This window comes from Chiloscyllium punctatum, chromosome 32 (genome assembly GCF_047496795.1).
Source record: "Chiloscyllium punctatum isolate Juve2018m chromosome 32, sChiPun1.3, whole genome shotgun sequence".
NCBI classification, from domain to species: domain Eukaryota; kingdom Metazoa; phylum Chordata; class Chondrichthyes; order Orectolobiformes; family Hemiscylliidae; genus Chiloscyllium; species Chiloscyllium punctatum.
In genome coordinates, this window is record NC_092770.1 from 7014218 (window position 1) to 7040168 (window position 25951).

Genomic DNA, 25951 nt, shown 5'->3' on the forward strand with positions numbered 1-25951 from the left:
TATCATTGTGTATAATGTGCAAAACTTAAACCCAAAATAACAAAAGCAACATGCAATGTTTCTTATAAACTCTGACATAAAATTTATTTTGAAATTAATTTTAGGCCACAATAATTTTAACCAAATATTCACTAAAAAAAGTCATACTTCTGTCATCAGCTGTACAATACATACAGTATCATAAAACTGGCCACTGGGATCCACTAAAAACACATCAAGTGGCGACAGCATTTCACAAGAATTTTACATACATATATACAAAGTCAGCATTTATTCAAAATTGTATTTATATACAATACACAACTGCAGCATATTATAAACACACATCTTGTGGGGTGCTCATCTTAAAACTAATCTCTGCCATTGTTCAGTTGGAGCAACCATAGCTAGGTAGGCAGAGTATTCAGAATGCTAAATGCCCTTTGCAATAGAAATTCACACATTTTAGCAGAACTGTGCTATAAACAAAAATTGCTACAAGGTTCAGGTTTGGGTGCTACTGTATTTTACTGGTATGAACCTAACTAAAATGGTACTAGATTTCAGTGCTGCAGTCAAATATTCAATATTGTGGAATACAGAAATTGAGTTGTAACATACAGATTTGACTTGAAACATGCCAAAATGCCTATAAAATCATTTAAAAGTTTTCAATTTCATCCAAAATTAAAAATTAACAATGGCGGCTTAAAGATTATACAAAGTTCATCATGGTGCTACACCAGATAGCAACAGAACAAACCACGCCCAGATGCTTTAGACACCAATTTGCTGGCTACACATTTAGCTAGATGTGTGAAAAGGAATGCATTTTGGTACATACCAAATACCTTGGATTTTCTTTTATTTTAGAAAACCCTTTTGAGGTAAACGTAAAAATCATTATTTTGCCCTAATGCATTAACCATATTTTCTTGGAAGCTGTTTCACGTTTTTGAAGACAAATTTGAAATAATTAGCTAGGCCATCTTTAACCTTCAAGAATGCACTTCAGCATAAAAGCATGTTTCTGCTGTAAAGCTAAACCAAAAACTTCTTCTTGATATATATTTCAATGCCTATTTAAGAGGGCACAAAGTAGTTTATATTACCTAAACCATACTTATTTGGGGGCGGGGGGTGGGTGCGAGTGGGTGGTAAGGTAAAGACTTTGTGCACAATACTAGAGCGGCTTAAGGGAACTTGAATATGGCACCTACAATGGCTCAAATCTAAAAGTGAATAATCTAATTAAATTTAAAATTAATAACTAACACATCCAGAATTAGCCTCTATTAATTGATCATTACAGTTGTGCACACTAGCTGTATTACATTCAAATGCACAACAAATAATTAACAGAAGGATGTATATTTTGTGAGTTAAACGAGGACCAATATTTTTCCAAGGTAACCTATAGTTTAGGGACCTTCAATCTTGACATGCTTCATTACTAAAAATATACTGCAGGAGGTATTTATCACTAAAATTAAGCATTAGTTTGGAATATCAAAGAGAAGAAAGGGCCAGTTATCAAAAAGCAGATTGGTATTTTCTTTATAGTATTCAGGATTATTGTGCAAATCAGTAGATTAAAATGTTCTTTTAGATACAATATCTTCTTTTGGCTTCATTCATATATTATAGTATACCAATACATTTTCAATTTGAAAATGTGGACTGCAAAAAATTCTGGTTGGAACATTTGTGTATAATCAGTCAGTTTGGTTCAAGTTACTTTAAACTATCATATCTACTCAACATAATATGACCTCCATCATATTAAAGTACGTTCAGAGAAGCATACTGGGCAATGTACTCCAATGGCCAAAAACATGTTTTGTTCTTAATGTTGGATTTTTGTACCTCCTCCAACCTGTATAACGTGTACTTCTCCCCTTTTTTCCCCCAATCAATTTTCCTCCTGTCCCCCTGAAGTCTTGAATTATCATTGCTGCATGGCTTCAGGAGCACCAAGTACACTTTGGAACCTTACCCAAGTCATCAGACTGAATTATTAAATTTGAACCTGGTGTGTCAACATAGTACTGGACCACAGACTCAATCACATCTGAGCTCTTCATTATCAAGTAGTCACTAGATTAAAATAATTAGCAGACAGAACCTTTACTAATTTATTCCCTCCCTTCTCTATAATTCAGGGTAGAGGTCAAATGCTGTAACCCTGCCATTGCTCCCAATAACTTGTCAAAAAAGAATTCTCACATTTTCATTTAGAATAAGGTATCCTTCATATAATTTGAATACAATGAAATAATGAAAAAGGATAGCTCAAAATGGAAAAGATCACAAGTCCCTCTATAAACATGTAGCCATATTTCTATTTTGGTTATAGCTTTTCTTAAGCAGCTAATGAAGTGAACCAATAGCTTAGATCTTCCTTTAGTGTTATACTGTTAAACATTTAGGACTGAATATTTATAATATAAAATTCAAAGTGTGCATTAATTTCCTTTCTGGACGACCTCAACAATTAATCCAATACGGTCATGTAAACTGCTACATTAATAGTGTGCACAGTTCAAGGATTAATCAATTGCATGTAAACCCTACAACATGGCACTGGTAACAAAAGGCACACTGTTAACACTAAGGGCACAATTTGCCTGCTATAAGAAAACAAAGCCTATAAAAATCATTCATGTATTGTTGATTCTTTTTGTTGTAGTGATGTATTCTAAATGGTCCTGAACAGCAATGCGAAGAACTGAGTCATTTAACTTCTGTTCTTATTATAACCTGAGACTGCATGACACTGAATTATCAAGTCAGAACATGTACCACAGGTATGTTCAAACAAGCCACTTATGAGACTGGACTGACTTCTAAAATTAGCTAGCTGTAATTTAGCCATCTGAGCCATTTGTGTACAGTACTGATCAATCCACATTACACTGAGCCAAAGCTTACCACTCCCTTAAACAAACAAATGGGCTGTAATAACTATCAAAGGTCAATCACAAAATGTGCAATAGAAGTAAAGCTTTGATTGGAGATGTGTTTCAACAAATGAACATACATAAAATGCTCAGATTATCTTTCAGGCCAATTCATGTATAAAAATATCGTTCCGGTAGCGTTTTATAAATCCACTACCTAGCAATAATCTCTATAGTGGTATTTCAGTGACAATGTACAGTTACATAACATTCAATAAAAATTTATTACAAATCATAAAAGTACTACAAAAGGATATTCTGCTATTTGAAATATTGCACTAAGACAAAGCAACATACATTTTAAATACACAAAATCAGATTTCATTCTGTAACAATAGACTGGATTTACTGGCTTAAACCCAATCCGAGTGTTGTAAAGGTTTAATTTTGTATCATTAATTTTACAAACATATAAAATTTTCACATAAATACTAACATTACCAAAAACAGTTGAAGATGTCAATCCTTTAAATGTGTGAAATGGGCAGGACCTAAATTCCAATTTTTTTGTAAAATATTTTCAAGGGAAAATTCCAAGTTATTTTAACTAACTGGGGACCATGCTTTGAATTTTAGTCTTTCAATTTAAAACATGTTTAAATTTTGGTTACAATTGAGAAGAATATGTAATGTATTTAAGACCAATCCAAGTTCATTCAGATAATGCAGTTCATTCATTTAGTTCCTTCAATACATTCCAGCTTAAAATGTACAAAAGAAAACCATCATTGAGCCTTCACTGATCTCTTCATTCTTTTGTGATGATTTTTCACCAATACTTCCCCATGACCAAACTCCTTGGTCACACAACTGACTTATATTGCTCACATGCTTGATAGTAAGTAACGGAATAACAATGCCTTTCATGAGCAGAGAGACAATGAACTCTTTTGATTTACCAACATAATCTGACATTAGTGAACTAATTCCAAAACTGATTTTTAAAAAAGCAAAATGGTTTACCCACCAATACCATATTATAAAGTTTTTGGTTTCCTGGTTTGTTTATATCGAGTTAAGAAACGAAGACCAGGTAGAATAGCAACGCATGGAAGGTATATACAGTACAATTATGAGGCACTGAAAACTAGATTCCATGACATTCCAAGTAAAGGGCTTTGTCATAGATTTATAAAAAGGTGTTGTTTTAAAAGACCTTCAGTTATTTGTTATTGACTAGTAAAAGCCGCAATCCGCAAAATCAAAAAATTCCAAAATCTCCTATAGTGGATAATGATCTGCTATTATTTTGTCACATTATATGAATAATGACATTTTCTGACAACTGTAAATGTTATCTGACATATGCTATTCATTAACCTACAAAGTGCATTATTCGTATGCCAAGAAAATGAATAGCAAATGTATTTCACACTCAATACATGAAAAACCTACTTCCAACCATGGTCCCCAGCAATTACAAAATCAAAACTGTTCAGAGTTCTTAACTACAGAATGGTGTTTAAAATTCCAAACTTGAATAATTACAAAGTTCTAGAAAATACAAAATTTCAATTGAATAAGGCTCAGTGATGCGGCAAGAAATTTTCCTCGCATTCCTGGCATAGATTTATTCACACTCAGCTCACCAACTTGGGTAATACTGTTCGTTGTTGAATATTCCCATTGGCATCAGTCATTTGTGTTAAATTAGTTCTCAGTTTTGATGATGAGCCCGAAGTTGGAGGCAATTTAGAAATTGATGTAATAGCACCACTGCTTTCTGTTGCTCTCTTTGATGAGCCTTTCTCTCCACTTGGAGGCTTTGGTAAGCGTCTACGTAGCCAGGGATGTCGCAATGCCTGGCTGGGTGTCATACGCAATGCAGGATCCCATTCTAAGCATTGTTTCAGAAAATCAAGAAAGAGAGGATCATCACATCCTTTCAAAGCGGTGACCCAATCCTTGCTCCCTGGCGGGCCACGTAACTTTCCCCTCCGTGACCGTCCTCCATTAAGAACTACTGAGCCGTCTGGCAAAGTCGTAACAGTACAATAACGGGGGTAACCTTTGGAGCTCACAAAATTTTTAGCTCGTTTTGACTGATCTAAAAACTTTTGAGGTGCAATACCCAGCAACTCAATCATACAGGCAAGCTGGTCAGCTTCATCTTCCCCAGGCAACAGAGGGTAACCTGTCAATAGTTCAGCCAGAATGCAACCCAAACTCCACATGTCTATAGGCATCCCATAGCGAGCTCCAAGGATGACTTCAGGTGCACGGTAGAAGCGTGACTGTATGTATGTGTATACACGCTGGTGTTCGTAACAACTTGAGCCAAAATCTATCACTTTAATCCCACTTCGTCCCTGTTGTTTCAGCAGGATATTCTCAGGTTTAAGGTCACAATGTATAATTCTATTCTTGTGTAAAGCATCCAAGCACAGCAAAATAGAGTGAGCAAACTTGCGAACCAATGGAAGGCTGAACCCTTGAAACTTATTCTTCTTGATCAATTCATAAAGGTTCATGCTCAGTAATTCAAATGTCATGCAAATGTGGTTGCGGAATGTAAAGTTCTCCAGCATATGAATGACATTCATGGTATTATCTTTGTCTTGCTTTTTCAGGTGCTCCAAAATCCGTATCTCCTCCGCAGCCTGCCGGTGAAAGCGTTTCTCATTCCTCACCATTTTCAGGGCTATATGCTGGTGTTGTTTGTGGTCATAAGCTTTTACAACCTGCCCAAAGCTCCCTTTGCCAATAACTTTCAAAACTTCATATCTGTAAGTAATATGATCATGAGGTACGTGGATATAGGAACCCTGGTCATCATCATAACCACCATTATTTGAGCCACCGACTACACCTTGCCGTTTCTTTGCATTTGGACCAACAAAGTAGATTTCATGATAGTTGAATATTTCATGGTGCTCAAATGCAGAAAGTTTATGCATATACTGTTTCATGGCTTGCTCTGGGGTCATAACTGTGGATTTGGGTTTTGGAGAACAGTCTGTTGACTTTACTGATGCAGAGCTTCCTTGCCGCCTTTGTGAACTCTCCAATTGCTTGTCATGAACCACTGGTAATGAGGTTTTACCAACTGCAGTGAGGCCATTGGGTTGCGTAGTCAAAATTGCCCTTTTGGTGCCAGTGTCTTCGAAGAGCTGTTGAACCTGAATCTGTCCATGGGTACCAATATGTAGGTGGTCATTCATTGTGTGCTTGTTACCTCCAACCTAAATCAGATTTGGTTGAGGAGAAAAAGAAAATATATTTAACTGTCTTAAGATATGTAATAAATAGAAGCTGTAAAGTGAAAACACAAAACATGTTTTTGATTTATACTCATTTGCTTAATTGGATGCAAAGTGTCTCAGTTTGCCAGTCCTTTTATTTCAAACTTTGAGATACACTCCTTTTCACTTGTCCTCCTCTCTCAACACCGTTTTCAAGTTGAATGCAAGGTAGACAACCTGTTCTGTAGGCTCATTTTATATCTGCTCCATTTCTCTCTTCTGTCTAACAGCAATGACCTCAAACAAGTACACAAACTATGAATTCATGTTCCTTATTTCAAGTGCATCAAAATGCTAGAACAGCAAACTGATCTGAATATGGCTATAATCCATGATGTATTGGATAGAATATGAAAATACAAATAAACACTTAGATCATACAAACAAACAGGCAAGTTTATTGAAGCTTGATTAAATAAACTCACACTTCAATATTTCATGCAATTTCTTTGGACCAAATCTAGGGTCGAAAGGGCCACTTTGTTCATGGCATACATCTTTAACAAGGACAGTTTTAGTAAGGAGTGGGTATTAACTTTCCACATTCTTTGCCTCATATCACCCTCATGCAAAGTTCATCATTAGCTCCTAGCCACCTAAATATCTCAATGATTTTGATAATGTCACATGACAGGAGCTGAGTGGACCATTATATTGACTGAATTCCCTTCCCATTCAATGCCGAAGCATCTGTTTTGACCACTTCAGTAAAGTTATTGATTCAGTATAGAACCTTATAGAAATCCAATCAGAATTCATTTGAGAACAAATATTTCATTTTTGGTGCCTTGAACTTTCTAAAGTAATCCAGCACATTTCACAGTAGCATTAAATAATATCTGATATGTACCTACTGTAATTAGTAATGGTGACCATAAGTTCAGTCAAGCACATAGATTTTAAGGAGCAATCAAAGTCAGTAAATTGAAAAAGTTCAGAAATGCAGGAGTTCTGAGGATTATAGGTGAGAGAAGATTAGAAATAATAAGATAGGCATGGCATAGGGAGATTTTAAAATGTGACAAAGAGAATTAAAAATCGAGAACATGCCAGACTAAGAGCCAATGCAAGTTTACGAGCACAGGGAGACAGATGAATGGGGTTGGTGCTAGACAGGATGTAGCAACAGAATTTGGATGAGTTCAAATTGATGGAGTAAGATGAGCTACGACACCATTCTAATGATCAAGTCTAAATGTAACAAAGGCATGTATGTATGAGTGTTTAACTAACAGATAAGCTTAAGTAGAAAGGAGAAGTGGGCAACAGTAAGTTGGGGTAGGTTAACTTGACTATGGCATCAATGTGTGGTTGTGAATTCATCTTAGGATTAAACAAAACATCAAGGGGATGAACAGTATGGTTCAGCCTTCAAACTTTACCAGGATCAATGGTTAGATGTGGGCAAGACATACATCTGGAACTTGGGTCAGCAACACATCTGGGTGTCAAAGAGATAGAAATCCAGGACTGAGGAAAATGAGAAGGAGGTTCTCAATCTGAAGGCATGCCTTGGTCATCCCCATGAGGGCCAAGCCATCAGGAAGGCGTACGAAGTGAAAGAGGGTGTGCTCTCGTTGGGTTTCGGAGTCCATACGTGAGACTAGTCCATGGCTCCCTCTTCTTCTCCTTGCTGGAAAAAGGCACGGGGTAGGCCAGAAGGTCTTTGTGCTGCTTGCGCATGACGGATCTCTGGTCTCAGATCCGGAGAGCATCAGAGTCCAAGTCAGGAAGGTCTATTCTTCATTCATCTCTCTGGATCCACCCAGCAAGGAGGTTCACAAGAGTCTGTGGAAGGATCTGCTGCAGCTTGACCCAAAGGGTGCCAAGAGGCTGAATGTTCCTCTGAGCCTGACCAGTTCTCCAGGGGCAACTCCCCCGGTTGGACGGGCTGATTGCGAAGTTCTTCAGGATGTTCTGGAGAATGATTATGTGAGGGTCCTAGAGGAATGCATCATGACCAGAGATCTGCCTCTTTCCTGATGGAGGGCTGTAGTTCCTCTGCTGCTCAAGGGCAGAGGATGTCTAGCTATTAAAGAACTAGCATCTGGTCTCCCTTCTCAGCAGAGATCATACATTCTTTGCCAGGGAATCACTTTGCACCTTAGCACCGTACTGGGTGAAGTGTGGATAAGTCAGACCAATCCTACTCAGTCCCAGACTAGAGTGATTAGGATATCATCCATCTGATCCATGACATGGCCCATTTTCCCAGAAGGCTTCCCTCTTGCCCCTGATCAGGGAATGGCACATGACATAGAGACAGAGTCATAGAGATGTACAGCATGGAAAGAGACCCTTCAGTCCATGCCGACCAGATATCCCAACCCAATCTAGTTCCACCTGCCAGCACCCGGCCAATATCCCTCGAAACCCTTCCTATTCATATACCCATCTAAATGCCTCTTAAATGTTGCAATTGTACCAGCCTCCACCACTTCCTCTGGCAGCTCATTCCATACCCGTACCACCCTCTGTGTGAAAAGGTTGCCCTTTAGGTCTCTTTTATATCTTTCCCCTCTCACCCTAAACCTGTGCCCTCTAGTTCTGGAGTCTTCCACCCCATTTTACCCTATCCATGCCCCTCAATTTTGTAAACCTGAATAAGGTCACCCCTCAGCCTCCAACGCTCCAGGGAAAACAGCCCCAGCATGTTCAGCCTCTCTCCATAGCTCAAATCCTTCAACCTTGCAACATCCTTGTACATCTTTCCTGAACCCTTTCAAGTTTCACAACATCTTTCCACTAGGAAGGAGACCAGAATTGTATGCAATATTCCAACAGTGGCCTAACCAATGTCCTGTACAGCCGCAACATGACCTCCAAACTCCTGTACTCAATACTCTGACCAATAAAGAAAAGCATATCAAACGACTCCTTCACTATCCCATCTACCTACGACTCCACTTTCAAGGAACTATGAACTTGTACTCCAAGGTCTCGTTGTTCAGCAACACTGCCCATGACCTTACCATTAAGTGTATAAGTCCTGCTAAGATTTGCTTTACCAAAATGCAGCACCTCATGTTTATCTGAATTAAACTCCATCTGCCACCTCTAAGCCCATTGGCCCATCTGGTCAAGATCCTGTTGTAATCTGAGGTAACCCTCTTCGCTATCCACTACACCTCCAATTTTGGTGTCACCTGCAAACTTACTAACTGTACCTCTTATGCTCGCATCCAAATCATTTATGTAAATGACAAAAGTAGAGGACCCAGCACCGATTCTTATTGCACTCCACTGGTCACAGGCCTCTAGTCTGAAAAACAACCCTACACCACCATCCTCTGTTTTCTACCTTTGAGTCAGTTCGGTATCCAAATGGCTAATTCTTCCTGTATTCTATGAGATCTAACCTTGCTAACCAGTCTCCCATGGGGAACCTTGTCAAACACCTTACTGAAGTCCATATAGATCACATCTACCGCTCTGCCCTCATCAAGCCTCTTTGTTACTTCTTCAAAAAACTCAATCAAGTTTGTGAGACATGATGTCCCACACACAAAGCCATGGTGACTATCCCTAATCAGTCCTTGCCTTTCCAAATACATGTACATCCTGTCCCTCAGGATTCCCTCCAACACCTTGCCCACTACCAATGTCAGGCTCACCGGCCTATAGTTCCCTGGCTTGTCCTTACCACCCTTCTTAAACAGTGGCATCATGCTTGCCAACCTCCAGTCTTCCGGCATTTCCCCTGAGACTATCGATGATACAAATATCTCAGCAAGAGGACCAACAATCACTTCTCTAGCTTCCCACAGAGTTCTAGGTTTACACCTGATCAGGTCCTGGGGATTTATCCACCTTTACCCGTTTCAAGACACCCAGCACTTCCTCCTCTATAATTTGGACATTTTCAAGATGATCTATTTCCCTGCAGTCTATATCTTCCATATCCTTATCCACATTAAATACTGATGCAAAATACTCATTTAGTATCTCCCCCATTTTCTGCAGCTCCACACAAAGGCCGCCTTGCTGATCTTTGAGGGGCCCCATTCTCTCCCTAGTTACCCTTTTGTCCTTAATGTATTTGTAAAACTCTTTGGATTCTCCTTAACTCTATTTGCCAAAGCTATCTCATGTCCCCTTTTTGCCCTCCTGATTTCCCTCTTAAGTATACTCCTACTTCCTTTATAATCTTCTAAGGATTCACTCGATCAATCCTGTCCATACCTTACATATGCTTCCTTCTTTTTCCAAACCAAACCCTCAATTTCTTTAGTCATCCAGCATTCCCTATACCCACCAGCCTTCCCTTTCACCCTAACAGGAATATACTGTCTCTGGATTCTCGTTATCTCATTTCTGAAGGCTTCCCATTTTCCAGCCGTCCCTTTACCTGCGAACATCTGCATCCAATCAACTTTCGAACGTTCATGCCTAATACCGTCAAAATTGGCCTTTCTCCAATTTAGAACTTCAATTTTTAGATCTGTTTTATCCTTTTCCATCACTATTTTAAATCTAATGGAATTATGGTTGCTGGCCCCAAAGTGCTCCCCCACTGACACCTCAGTCACCTGCCCTGCCTTATTTCCCAAGAGTCGGTCAAGTTTTGCACCTTCTCTACTAGGTACATCCACATACTGAATCAGAAAATTGTCTTGTATGCACTTAACAAATTCCTCTCCATCTAAACCTTTAACAGTCTATGTTTGGAAAGTTAAAATTCCCTACCATAACCATCCTATTATTCTTACAGATAGCTGAGATCTCCTTACACGTTTGTTGACATGATGGATCACGAGTATTTACTTGGGACACATTTCAATGCCTAGATCTGTACGCAACCACAGTGTTTAGTGAAGGTTAATGGATCCCTGACAGCATTGCTGTACTTTGGGAAGGGACAAGCAAACAGAAAAAGCTCATGGAGACAAAAGGCAGCACTGGCTCACTGCTCAGATACTGAGCTACCCATTTTTGCCCTCATGTGCCTCTGCACCCAGATCCCAGATAGTGACTTCTTACCTTCAGACCCTGCAACGATACCTTTATACCGAGCCTCCTCCAGGGTAATGTGCCCTGATGATGTTTTTCTTCCATCAGGTCAGCGACCTCAGTTATGGCATGCAGATCCTATTTATGGAGTTGGCATGCTATCAGCCCTTCTTCCAAGAGTTGCCTGTATTTTATTTGGATCTGATCAGGATTTGGGTCAGGGTTGCCTTGTGCCAGTGCACTCTTCCCGCAGGTGTGACAGCTGCTTTAAGTGAGCTGCTGCTAAGAAACAGGTTCCTCTGGCCAGATAACAGCAGAGCAGCCGGGAGAAATGGCATCCATCAATATCCTGGATGTGGCCTGAATCCTCTCGAGCCTTAGGACCAAAGTACTCCGCCCAGACACTGCAATGACTCAGGAATCCTGATGAAGGGCTTCTGCCTGAAGCATCAATTCTCCTGCTCCTTGGATGCTGCCTGACCTGCTGTGCTTTTCCAGCACCACACTCTTGAATCTGATCTCCAGCATCTGCAATTGTCACTTTCTCCTGGTTTACCCTTGCTACCCTTCTTAAACAAGGGGACAACATTAGCAATTCTCCAGTCTTCCAGGACCTCACTGATGTTCAAGGATGCTGCAAAGATATTTGTTAAGACCCCAGCTATTTCTTCTCTCGCTTCCCTCAGTAACCTGGGATAGATCCTATCCGCACCTGGGGGTGTGTCTACCCTAATGCCTTTTCGAATACCTAACACCTCCTGCCTTCTTATGCTGACTTGACCTAGAGTAATCAAACATTTATCCCTAACCTCAACACCCATCATGTCCCTCTCCTCAGTGAATACTGATGCAACGTATTCATTAAGAATCTCACCCATTTTCTCTCTCTCCACGCATAACTTTCCTCCTTTGCCCTTGAGATGGCTAACCCTTTCTCTAGTTACCCTCTTGCTCCTTATATATGAATAGAGAAGAGTGGCACCATAAGACAAGATACAGGAGCAGAAATTAGGCCATTTGGCCCATCAAGTCTGCTAGCCATTCAAGCATGGCTGATACGTTTCTCAACCCCATTCTTGCACTTTCTCCCCGTAACCCTTCATCCCCTTGACAGTCAAGGATCGACCTATCTCCATCTTAAATATACTCAATGACCTGATCTCCACAGCCTTCTTTGCCCATGAATTTCATAGTTTCACCACTCTCTGGTTGAAGAGATTCTCTTTATCTCTTCCCTTTACTATAAAGCTGTGCAAGTCAGGCAGCATCCGAGGAGCAGGAAAATTGATGTTTCGGACAAAAGCCCTTTCCTGCTCCTCAGATGCTGCCTGACCTGCTGTGTTTTTCCAGCACCACTCTAATCTTGATTCTAATCGCCAGCATCTGCAGTACCCACCTCCGCCGTACCGGGGTCACAGTCACACTCAATATAAAAGCTGTTTCAAAGATGTGGCAGAAGCAAATGATTGAAGTAATCAAACATGGAACTGTGGGTAAGATGCATGTAGATTTGGGAGGTGATGTACTTGAGAGAAAAAACATTGAAGACAGTTTTTAAGGAAGGTGGAATAATGGGAGAGATATTTTAGATGGCTGATTTCCATAAGTAGAAGACAGTATTGGAGGAAACTGAACCATCGTCATCTAACATGGGTTTAACGGGCAAGACAATTTCAAGAGCAGAATGAGGAAAGATAGGAGGGAAAATGCAAGTTCACAGCTAAGGAAGGAACTTCACTGAATTAAAACAAAGAACTGTGGATGATGGAGAGCTGAAACAAAAATGGAAAATGCTGACAAAACTCCACAGCATCTGTGGGGAGAAACTTCACTGAATTGCTAGGCTCGGGGGAGATAGGGCAGTAACAAATTCTTCTGGACAGAGGTTCTCAATCTTAGTGACAAAGACAGAATGAACATTTTGCATTCATAAAGGGCAGGGAGTTGAAGTAGATGATACATAGTAGGGAAAATAAGTCACATTATTTTCATACATTGGGATCATCAAAAATGGCAAGTGGTGTTGGATTTTTTTTAAAACTAAGATTGCAATGGTATCAAAGAATACGGGGAGAGGGTGGATATATAGAGCTTGGTCATAGATCAGGTGTCATTAACAGGCTCTAGGTGTTAAACAGTCTATACTTTCTCCTATTCCTACACTGCAATGAAATGGAGGCCAAAGTCATTGTGATCAAATAACAAAAACAATAAAAGTTACTGAAACTGACATAATATTGAAGTTTCCAATAGACATTGAGGATTTTAAAAGAAGAAAAGGAAGTGATGCTTAAGGAGGAAAAGGTGCCCAAAGCATGTGTACACTCTAAGTTGTAGTTTGGTGACAAATCGCCAGAGTTCCACCATAACAATCCGGATTGGGCAAGTGTTTGGAGGGATAGCTGAGGGCCTGGCTTCATTTGGGCAGTGGAGGAAGAAGTCTCACTGCCTCCATTTTTCATCAAGGCCATGATGATGATGATGCAGTATTTACTATAAATTCACTGATGACAAAGGGTTTGCTCACAGAAGAACAGACAGAAGAGAAACGAATGTCAAACTAGCTCCTTTGTGAAGCTGCATGTCAGCATTGTTTTCATATTTGATCAAATTTATACTAATTGTGGTATCAATTTGACCTGGACAGCCTAACACACAATAAATGAATAACCAACTAATGATCATGAAGCAGTTTAGAATGAGATGTTTCAATATACCTAAAAAGGTTTTATATTAGCTACCTGTACTGACCTGGCATAATCTAGTCTGGCCCTTCAGACAAGATAAATATAATACACACAGCCAGTTTTTCTTTTGTTTCAAATTCAGGTACATGGGTATACAATGCACTATCAAATGCAGTGCAGCACTGAAACACATGGTAAATGTGATCAGACAGGAGATAGCAATATTCACTCTAAAGAACCACTATTACTTAACCAGAAGAACAAATCCTAAGCTAAAAGGAAATATTTCAGGACTACAAAAGTCCATATTTTCAGCGATATCTGCTGTATAAAATCTCCAATGAGGTTTGCATTAAATAAATACTCAAAATATTTTCATTTGAAATAAAAACAGCTAACACCAAGTGATGATGCAACAGAAATTTTCCTGAAATGTTTCTGGATATAGATCTATATGTAACATCGATATATAGTTTACTCCAGAAGAAAGAATGTTAAGTATCCATGTTACATAACATGCAAGTAGCATTCTCACATAAGTTGGATTGGTATACTTGCCTTTATTGGTCAGTGCATTGAGTATAGGAGTTGGGAGGTCATGTTGCAGCTATACAGGACGTTGTTTGGGCCAATTTTGGCATACTGTGTGCAATCCTGATCTCCCTGCTATAGGAAGCATGTTGTGAAACTTGAAAGGGTTCAGAAAAGATTTACAAGTATGTTGCCAGGATTGGTGAGTTTGAACTATAGGGAGAGGCTGAATAGGCTGGGGCTATTTGCCCTGATGCATTGTAGGCTGAGGAGTGACCTTATAGAATCATGAAGGGCATGGATAGGGGAAATAGACAAAGCCTTTTCCCCAGGGTGGGGAGCCCAAAACTAGGGGGCAGAGTTTTAAGAGGAATGGGGAAATATTTATAAGGGACCAAAGGGGCAAATTTTCATGCAGAGATTGGTGCCTGTATGGAATAAGCTGGCAGAGGAAGTGGTGAAGGCTGGTACAATTACATTTAAAAACATCTGGATGCAATGGGAAGGGTTTAGAGGGAGATGGGCCAAATGCTGGTAAATGGGACTAAATTTATTTACGATGTCTGGTTGGCATGGATGAGTTGAACTGAATGGTCTGTTTCTGTCTGTATATCTCTATAACTCTAAAAGATCAGAAAATTACATTAAGGCACTGAAAGCATGCTGCCCAATATTAATCTGACTCAATTGAACACTAATTGGCAGAAATATGAGCAATCTATTTCTGCAGTTATCAATTTGGAAATACAAGAAAACTGCTTCAAAATAACTGCAAAGCAATTGCTGATATTTTATAATGTTATTAGGAAAAAAACTGAGGGAGGAATGCAAACTCTTTGATAGAGTCCATGAAAATAGGCAAACAGCAGACTTGTTGAATAATTAGTCTTTTTCATTTTTTCATGAGACATTAGTGTCACTGACAAGATCAGAAATTTGTTTCCTATCCCTAGTTACCCTCAAGAACGTGATGGTGAGCTAGAGAGTCAGGTGGTGTGTTAGTATTTACAACGGAAGAGGAGAATGTGCCAAACATATGATAATAAAGTAATATTGAATGGGGGTGACAACTCCCCAAAATTAATGTAAGCAAAATAATAGTCATGAAGAAAGTCATAGTTTTAAAGAGAATAATAAATCCCGAGGTGACTAGGTAATATCAATCCTCAAGTCTTAAAGGAAGTGGCTTAGATTATTGCAGGTCCCTTTATAATAATCTTTCAAATTTCTTTTGTTTCAGGAAATTCTGCATAACACTCCATTAAATTAAGGTGGGTGAGAAAGGGAAAATCTAGAAAAAAAACTATCGGCCAGTTGACCTAACATCTATTGTTGGAAAATTACTAAAGTCTACTAGATAGTGACTGATTGTCTTGAAAATTTTCAGAGAAAAGATTTGTGAGGGCTAAATTTGCATTAAATTGGATTTTTTTTTTGACATGGTAACAACACCAGTAGACCCAACGGTTTGGGGCTTCAAACATTCACTGCATTAATTAAAATTGTAGATATTGCAATACAAAATTATATCTGCATATTTTCTGAGGACATAAAATCAGTGTCGTTGTAAGTAATGTTTATGGAAGCATAAACTCAGAAAAGATGATGGTTAAGATAATGGACAAAATTTTGGGAAATGGATTTCAATTTGGCAATTGTGATTCATCCACTTAGGACCCAAAAATGATGGTGAAGAACTAGAAACTGTGGGGTTCCAAAGAGATTTAAATGTCATGAACCAGCACAGAAAGTAACTACAAACGTAACTGGAATCTCAGCCTCTATATCTACAGGACTAGACCAAAAGGGGGTAAAATAATGCTACAATTGTACAAATTCAAATATGTTATACATGGAGTACCACGAGCATTTATTGGGGGAGGGGTGTGGAAGCGTCCAAAACTAGAGGGCATAGATTTAGGGAGAGAGGGGAAATTTTAAAAGGGATTTAACTGGCAACTTTTTCATGCAGAGGGTGGTGCATATATGAAATGAACTGCCAGAGGAATGGTGTCAGCTGGTAAATTACAACATTTAAAAGGCATCTGGATGGGTATATGAACAGGAACGGTTTAGAGGGCCAAGTGCTGGCAAATTGGACTAGATTAGGACATCTGGTGGGCTTGGACAAGTTTGACCAATGGGTCTGTTTCCGTGCTGTACATCTCTAAGACTTGCTATGATTCTGTGCCTCAGGAAGTACAGTGCATATTTGGTCTTGGAGGACGTGCACAGAAATTTTCAAAAATAATTCCTGAACCCAAAGGGTTACATTGCAAGGAGCAATTGCATAATTTAGGGCTGTTATATTTCCTGGAATTTTGGCAGTTAAAAGGGTAAGTTGATCAAAATTTTCAAGCCTAAGGGAAACAAATAGTTTGTTTATTTTATCTCCTTCTGTTTGATCAGAAAACCAGGAAAAGAAGACATGGTCAAACAAATCGAGCCAGATTTTTCAGAAATGAAATTAGGAAACACATCTAGACATAAAGCAAGTTAAAAGTTTGGAACTGATCCATATTTGGAAATTAATACTGGATCAATTATTAATTTTAACTCATGAGATCGACAGGCTATTGCTGACTAAGGATACTAAATGATATGGGGCAAACATTGGTAAATGGAGCTAGATCACAGTTCAGCTTTGATCTCATCATCTCTAGTCTGCCATCGAATGAGCTAAAGGCCACTTACTCCTGTTCCAAATGTACTCATGCAAATCTACTTCTATCCCCAGAGCGCAGAATCAGAGTACAAATTTTAATTACTTCAACTGTACCTAAAATTAAGTACTGTCTGTGCCTTTCCAGAGATAGAGCAACATATTAAATACCATACTCGAGAAAACAGGAATATATAGCCCTGCTCTTTTATTTGTGGCAATACAATCTATTTTGATACACTCAAAATGAAGTGTGGTGGACACATTTAGGAGAAATGCTGACTTTTAATTTTTATTGCAAGGGAAATCATTTATGGCAGTAGAGAGGACCGCATAAAACTTGTGCTAAACTCAGACATCAAGGTCTCAGCATATGACTTTTGACATTTCTATATATATTAAAAATTGTAAATTTATAGACAACCAATATTTCCTAAAATTTTGATGAAACCTACTACAAAAGGTTCATTTGTGAAAGTCCAGTTACTGCCTACACATAGAAAAGGTACGGTGGAAGATTTTGGTTTACTTCTTTTAATACATTGTCGAATGTCAGAAAAACCCATCTGGTTCACTAATTTTTTTTAGAAGAGGAAACTGCCATCCTTTCCTGGTCAGGCCTACATGTGAGTCCAGACCCATAACAATGCAGTTGACTTTTAACTGCTTTTTGGGTGATTAGGAATGGACAATAAATGGTGGCCTCACCAGTGATGCCCTCATCTCATCAATGAATTTAAAAACACTCCTTAAGAAGTCCTGATACAGTATTACAACTACTTAAATATTCGATCCCAGGATTGAAGTGTCAGCTAACAGAAGCTGACTGTTCAAACACATGTATGGGCATTCAGCAATGCAGGTTTAGTGATTAAAAACCATTGTAAATGCAATCCCACATGGGATGAAATCACTATTTTGTAGATATTAGAATGGTCATAATGCTCAAATTTGATGTGACCAATAGTTCCATTTGCACACAGGCATTCTGGAAAGTTCACATTTTATGTGGGTTGAAAACAAAATGTCAATATCCATTACATTTTATGTATAGTGTATGGCTTTTTTTCTAACATACATTAAAATAACCAAATAACACGTCAATTATAAGAATTATAATTTTTTTCAGGGTGCTTGCAGGGCTCCTTGTATTTGAAACTAACATATCCCAAAGTAACCATTTAATAAACTCTGGCATGTTTATCTATCTTAGTTGCAACTTTCACCAACCTCTGCAGCAAAGATATGGTTATTGATTTACAGGACCCTGGCCTTCTCTTCCTTAAAGAAGTCCTAACTTGCCCGTTAGGAAGAAGGGTCACTGAACTCTGCTTTCTCTGTGAAACCTGCTGAGTTTCTCCAGCAGTTCTGCTTTTGCCTTAACTCCCCTCACTGCTTAAAAAGCATCCAACACACTTCCACAAAATATAAGAACACAAATACACTAATATAAACTTTTGTGGGCTATCACTATCCAAAGAGATAAAGGAACAGGAGCTGGAGTGAGGGTGTTGGAAGCTGACAGTCAGATTACAACGATAGATGAAAGCCCAAATGTGTCTAATACTTTCAGTTCATTAAGCAATCTAATAATTTAAAGGGGATTCGGTACGTTTTTTTAAATGTGTACTTTTCAAAATCATTAAAATGGTGAGATAATACTGTTTTTAAAATGTGCTTTGATAGCATCCGTCAGAAACCATAAATATCCCACTCTCTGGATCAACTGCTGTTTCAAATGTACCACGCAAATCCTGGGAAGCAATGAATTATTTAATACGCCCGGACAATATTGTGGCAAAAACATTTTGTCGTAACATCTCCCTGGGCTCCAAGGCATCTACTTCACCCAATTCATTTAAATCTTATAATGCTAATATCGCTTTCTTTGTTTACATTCGCTTGATTCCAAACGGGTGGATTTTATATAGTTGGAGGCAAAGTGGAAGATATAGTAGCAGACAATATGGTATAGTTCTTCTTAAATTTTTCAGTTTAGACGTACGTTAAAAGAAATCACTGCACAACTTGCGTCTACTCCCCCACCCCATTCCTCCCCAGGATCTCCGCTCCCCAAAAAATTTACATCGAGTGCACTTCGCGGGTTACACACGAACAAACAGCAAATTTCTAAGACAAACAAAACATTTCTGCACAGCCGCGCGAGAAATATTCATACTGTCTCACACCAGTCATTCAAAAGCACCAAACCTTGAGGCTGAAACAGGCGCAAATGCTTTTCAATTAAACAAAGCTGTAGTTGGAAGTCCCAAACAAGCTGCTCCCCGCCCCCACCCTGGGATCTGTCAGACCAGAGTTTGAAGCCGAGGCCTCAGAGAGTTGAGGATCACAACACATCCAGCAAATCCAACCTCATCTGTACGAAAAACATCACTCAGATTATACTGCAGCCTTAACCTATTAGTTTACAAATAGTTTTGAAGAAGTGGGAAGAGTAATTAGTTTATCATCTCGCCGCCAACTAAAACCTCGTCAGAACTGCTTAATATGATTAGTGGTCATCAAAATCATGGAGATCTACAGCACAGAAAAAGGCCCTTCAGCCCAGTCCCATTGTCCAGCACTTAACATCACAAGTATACATCCAAATGCTTCTTAGAAGTCATGAGGGTTACCTGATGGGCAGTGAGTTCTACATTCCCATCGCCCACTGAGGTGAAAATAAAATTCTCCTCACATCCTCTCCACACCTACTGCCCTTCGCCTTAAATCCCTGGTCACTGATCCCTCCACCAAGGGGAAATGTTTCTTCCTATCTTTCCTGTCTTTGTCCCTCAGTCTCCCCTGCTTCAAGAAAGTAACCCTAGTCTATCCAATCCCTTCAGGACCAAAATTCTCCAGCCCAAACATCCTGGTAAGTCTCCTCTGCACTTTTTTTTTTCAGTGCAGTTACATCCCTCCTATTATTATATGGATTCCAGAATTGCATACGATACTGATAATCTGGTATTTCAGACTGTACTTGCTTTGTGTGTGTCCTTAATTTTAAAAAAATTGCTTTCCTGCAAAACGTAGTAACCGTAAAACTGAGGGGTGAGGGACACAGAACCCGCACTTAGAAAGTGATTATCTCAATGTGTGAAAACCTCAAGTGAAAAAGCGATCTTGATTATCTAACAAGGAATATGCATATTTGTTAACAGTTAAAACACCCTTCACCCACAATCAAACTCATGGAGAAAAAAAATAACAATTTCCAGTGTATGTTAAAATCGATATGCCTGAATTTTAGAAAATATACATCCCTTTAATCTTCATTGTTGCAAGTGCTACCGAATCTGTACTTTGACACGTTACACGCTGTGGTTTCCATGGTAGTTTTTTTCCCCTCTTGTTGTGCGGGTTTAGTTAATCCAGAGGCGGTTGCTCTGGTAATTTTCACAATATTTTAGTGGGGTTTGTCTTTCTTACCGTGTGACTCTTCAGTGGCGGTAATCCGAGGGGCGATGGCGGGTCTCCCAGCCGAGATCCTGCTCCGCCTCTCTGTCTCTCCGAGCAATCGGTTCCCGTTCTGTAATCGGGCTGTAACACCGAGCTGTCAGCGGCCCGACCTGTCACAAACACACACACACAAAAGCGCCACGGATGTTTAAACCAAGTGAGAAAATAAAAAGAGCCCGGCGTTAAAGTAAACAGAATACATCAAGTGCTCATAATCAAAGGCAGGAAAGCCATGACCCGACACCCTCGAGGGAACGTTCGACAACACAAACATCTTTCAACACACAATACACACAAAAATCCCCATTTGTTCTGGTAAAGCAAACTAAACACACCAACCTCACCTCAACAAATGTTCACACACACCATTTCGCAAACTATAAGGTTTAATTCTTTTTTCCCCCCAAAACCCACCCTAGCCCCAGGGGACAACTGTAGTAGGTCCACCCCTCCGCCATACACTATTATGAATTAATGACCTCTCAAAACTACCAAAGTTGATCATTCTCCAGACCCCCATCCTCATTCGCCGAGGGCGAGCACACTTTCCATGAATAGGAAGTTCTCACCCTCTCTCTCTCTCTGCCCACCCCCCTCCCCAAATGTCAAAGCACTTAGGGGGAGGTGTGGGGGGGAAAAAAGATCCCCTCCCAACGATATTAAAGGTGCATCAAGCTGAAAATTAACTGGAGTGAAAACACACGGCGTGGGGTCTGTTCAATGCAGCGGGCAGGGTGTTGGCTCTTTCCCCTGTGGATCTCCTTACCCGTAGGATAGGCAGCCGTGGAGCAGGGTTTCCTCGTTAACATGGCCGCTCAGTCAGACAGATACACACAGAGAGAGAGAGGGAGGAAAAAATCTCCAGCTGATCCTTCTCTCAACTCCAAGCTGCAGGAGCAGAGTCACCTACATCCGTGGAGACTACAAACTGCTCCGAACTCAACCACTGCTTTCTCGCCAACATAATGCACAACTTCATCGATATATTTTTTTTCAAAATCTACACACACACCAAGCAACTCCCCACACGCCGCTGTCTGGGAGCGGCTTTGTGTTGTACACTGGAATGGTGCAGTAGACGGTAGTTGTGTGTAATGCTGATTGATTGTGGTTAAAACACTGGCCGTCCGGTTGCTAAGTGAAACTCCGTACATACACATTAGAGAAAGGGAGATACTCGCAAAGAGTCATTTCAAATCAGCCGACACCCCCGAAAAACCAAGCAAAACACCGACGTCATTCACGTTGCCTCGGGGCTAGGGCAGAGCAAAAGGAACGGGGAGCCGGTTCATTAAGGAAATTGGGAGAAAATCTTTAGTTAGTCTGGAGGAGAGGGAGAGATAAAAAGGTAACTTCTGGTGTTAAAAATGCAATAATAAAACACCATACATTGGACGGAATGGATTGGTACTACAGTGACAAGAGCTTACAGTGAAGCCACACAGACATAGACAAAAACAGAAAATCTTAGACTCACCTAAATGACCCTGAGTTCATCAGTGTGGATGTGATAATACTGTCCTCACCCAATATGGGGATCCAAGTGCCGGTCCAATGAAAGGCGTCACTTTTTTTGTAAATAAAGGCTGGATCTGTTATTTTAGTACGCTGAAAAATAGAAAATATCTTGTCCAAAGATAAACTAGCCCTGCAATTTCTGAACTATACTCCTTACAATGTTTAACCAAGATGTATACGCAGATTGTTAACATATTTCACTAACAGGAATAAAGTTAACTTCCCAAATTAATATTAAGTTATTGTCATTATTGTGGTGAGCCCCATTTCAATTTGTTGATATTACAAGATTTCCAAAACTTTAGATTTATAAATCATTCAAAATACTGCAGTGAAGGGATGTCTATAAGGAATCAAGTGCAGCAATGTTCTATTTTTAAAAATATGTATTCTAAAACATAGCTTCAATACATAGAAGTAGGTGTACATACAAACATCTAAGTTCACACTTCTATTTTCCACGAGGTTAATTTTTACAATTAGTTTTTAGAATGATTTCTGAAATTCTAAAAGGTACGTCATTGTATGTTAGTTAAGCACAATAGTTAACAGTGTCAAATGACCCCAATCTAGTCCCACCTGCCAGCACCTGGCCCATATCCCTCCAAACCCTTCCTATTCATATACCCAGCCAAATGCCTCTTAAATGTTGCAATTGTACCAGCCTCCAACATTTAAGAGGCATTTGGATGGGTATATGAATATGAAGGGTTTGGAGGGATATGGGCCAGGGGCTGGCAGGTGGGACTTGATTGGGTTAGGATATCTGGTCGGCATAGATGGGTTGGACCGAAGGGTCTGTTTCGATTCTGTACATCTCTATGACTCTATGACAGTCTCCAGTTTTGAAGGCAGGTCCAGAATATATTCTGCCAATTACAGCATGCAGCAGGGCAATTTTAACTTTTGGGTTGCTACGCAGTATAAGTTAAAAAGGTGCAAGGACAACAATCTAAGACATGAGAGAGACAGAACAGTCAAACAGCAATAGTAGCATGCTGGACCAGGGTGAAATTCAACCAAGAAAAATGTTGGAAGCAAATTTGGAGATGGCAAAGTGTCTGAGTGCAAGGAACAGGAAAAATGTTAAGAATGAATTAGTAGTTGTAATCTTGAATTCTCTTCCCACCAAACTGGGCTAATTTAAATTTTTAGTGCTGAGAATACTAGGTTCTTATCGAGTAAGGGTGTATAGGGATATTGGGCAATGGTGTCTAAATACAATTAAGACACAGATCAGCCATAGTAGAATAGATTCAAGAACCTAAATTCTCACCTCCTGTTCCTACACTCATCCCTCTCCCACCCCAGGACTCTCAATCCCACCTCTCACCATTGATTCTGGATTCATGATTTGGTCTTTTGATCCTTGTTCCTTGACCCTCTTATCCCTGGGCATGCATCCATTGGCTTCCCAATCCTTCGCCCTGCATTACATAACTCCTGATCCTGAGGATTTTTGTGACACCAGTCATGGCTTGAGACTTGTGATGCTTACACAGAGAAGTTTGTAGTTCACGCAACTCCTGTGAAAGTTGGCACTAGATAAACACCTTTTCACATGGCTTCTTTCTTTTAATACATTTCTATTCTAAAGAAGTGCTACAAATTGATCCACATGAATTATCAACTTTTTAATAAGTCTTCCAAAATATAATCAGGTGCTACTGCAGGAAATTCAACTGATTGGAAAGTTACAGGGAGAAAAAAACCTGAGTAAAAAATACACTTGTCCAATTTTTAATTCCCCCTGCATCTATGTTGGTGCCATTGAGTGAAGCTATACCCTATGAAAGACTATGGTATTGCTCAAAAGATCTATACTAATAGGCTTATTTTTAACTTAGATACACTATATCCCTCAGCTAGATGCAAAATGACCGGCTCCAAGCATGGCCTTTAGCTCAGTTTGAGAAATTAGGCAATTCCACTAAATTGAATGGGCAGAATAGTATACTGAGCAGCTGGAAAAAAAAGCCTGCACTATTACAGGTAAGTTCAATTTATAAGATTTAGATGTTTGAGCCACTTTGAACATAGCACAATCAATAACTTGTAATCAGCAGAAAAAACAAATAATTAGTCACCATATAGAAAAAGTTAAGGAGAGCAGGCGTTGATTATTTATAGGAAAATCATGCTTAACTAACTTACTGGAGTTGTTTGATGAGGTAACAGAGAGGGTTTACCAGGGAAATGCTGTTGATGTAGTGTACGTGAACTTCTGAAAGGCATCTGATACAGTGCTGTGCACAGACTTACGAGTAATACTAGAGCTCATGGAATTAAAGGAATTGTAGTAACATGGTTACAAAATTGGTTGAGTTAGAGGAAAACAAATAGTAATGGTTAGAAGCAAGTTTGTAGTGGAGCTCCCCAGAAGTCAGTGTTGGGGCCTTTGCTTTTTCAGATGTTTTTCAATTATTTAAACTTTGGAGTACAGGTCCAGGGCAAAATTTGCAAATGATAAAAAGCTTGGAAGTTTGTAAAATGTGAGAGGGTTGTATAGAATCTCCAAAAGAGATGAAGAAGTTGGAAGAATGAGTAGATCGGTGGCAGATGAAGTTCAATGCAGAGAAAATATCAGGTAGAGTACTACTTTGATAGATGGTACATAGTGTTATTGAATGCATTGGAGAGCACGCAGAAGATATTTATATGAATGGCTCCATGTATGAGGAATTTCAGTGAGTGGAGTTGAGAATATGCACCTCAGAGAAGAGAAGGCTGAGAGAAGATTAGGTTTAAGTATTCAAAATAATGAGAGGGTAAAAATATTCCCCCTCACAAAATGGGTGAAAGCGAAAGGACACAGGTTTAAAAGAGAAAAAAAAAGGCATGAAGAAAAACATCATTAGGTGAGTCGTTACTGTCTGGAATGCACAGTCTGAGAGAGTGATGAAGGGAGGTTCAAATAGGACATTCAAAAGTGAATTAGATGATTATTTGAAAAGAAACAATATGCTAGGTTATAGGGAGAAGAAAGGAGAATGGCATGAGATGGGGTGCTCACTTGGAGCTGGCATACTCACAAAGACCTGAACAACCTCCTTCTGCACTGTGACAATTCTGTAATTCTGCATCTAACAATGGAAATAATTGTGAATAGATAGCTGTGATTTTCTATGCAACTTCCACAGCAAGCATATTTTATTCAAGATTCTATCACTGTACATGGAGCTAATGAGTGAATTTCACAAGAATAAATACAGGACAAGGACTGTACATAACTAATGATGAATTAATGTCAACTATAGTAGAGTGGTGAAGAAGCTGTGGTGAAAAAAGTACAATCTTTCATTCTCCAACCATAGTCAAACGTAAAGATTTACTTCCAGGAGGTGACATCAATAAAACTACAAAGTGGGTGACCAAACCAGATACAATAATCCAGCACTGATCTTAGGTCTCCTCCTAAACAACAGCCAATCACTGGATCTGATCACTGGGAAAATCCCCGTCAGCCTGGCAAATGTACAAATGAATTACCATGGAGGATGGTCACATCTGAAAAATAAATGTACTCCTTGATGTTGCATCACAAAATCTGGTCACTATTCCTTGCCCACAATTTGTGGCTACCGTGTTGGTTCCTATAATTGATTAATTGATTGATTTATGGTCACGTGTACCAAGATATTGTGAAAAGTTTGGTTTACAATCAATACAAGCAGATTACAGTAAGCAAGGATATACAGATCAAAAAGACTCAGACAGAGGCATACAGGTTTCATTGCACAGGGCATGGCATTAGAAAGATCAGCATTAGCAAGATCAGCATTATTTGAGGCCAGAGAATTGATTCATTAGTCTAATAATGGCCAGGAAGAAGCTGTCCCTGAACCTGCTGATGTGTCTATTCAGGCTCGTGTATTTTCTTCCTTGTAAATGGAGTCTGTGAATGGGAGGTTGGCTTCCATGACCGTCTGGTTTGTGCACGCTACCTTCTGTAGTTTTTTT

General features: G+C 39.5%; 1 protein-coding gene across 9 annotated transcripts; it reads right to left on the reverse strand.

The window, feature by feature from the left end:
* Positions 1–58: 58 nt before the first annotated feature.
* dyrk2 (dual-specificity tyrosine-(Y)-phosphorylation regulated kinase 2) lies at positions 59–22049 on the reverse strand. Of its 9 annotated transcripts, none has more exons than XM_072551559.1 (3): positions 21951–22049; positions 20444–20583; positions 59–6121 (listed from the first exon to the last, which is right to left on the reverse strand). In XM_072551559.1, the coding sequence occupies exon 3, from the start codon at positions 6098–6100 to the stop codon at positions 4520–4522; it is 1581 nt and encodes a 526-aa protein (XP_072407660.1). In that variant the 5' UTR covers positions 6101–6121; positions 20444–20583; positions 21951–22049; the 3' UTR covers positions 59–4519. The 9 variants fall into 9 exon arrangements, with proteins under 9 accessions (XP_072407660.1, XP_072407657.1, XP_072407663.1 ...); XM_072551556.1 differs by lacking the exon at positions 21951–22049 and adding an exon at positions 21630–21652; XM_072551562.1 differs by lacking the exon at positions 21951–22049 and adding an exon at positions 21486–21616.
* Between the last annotated feature and the right edge of the window lie 3902 nt (positions 22050–25951).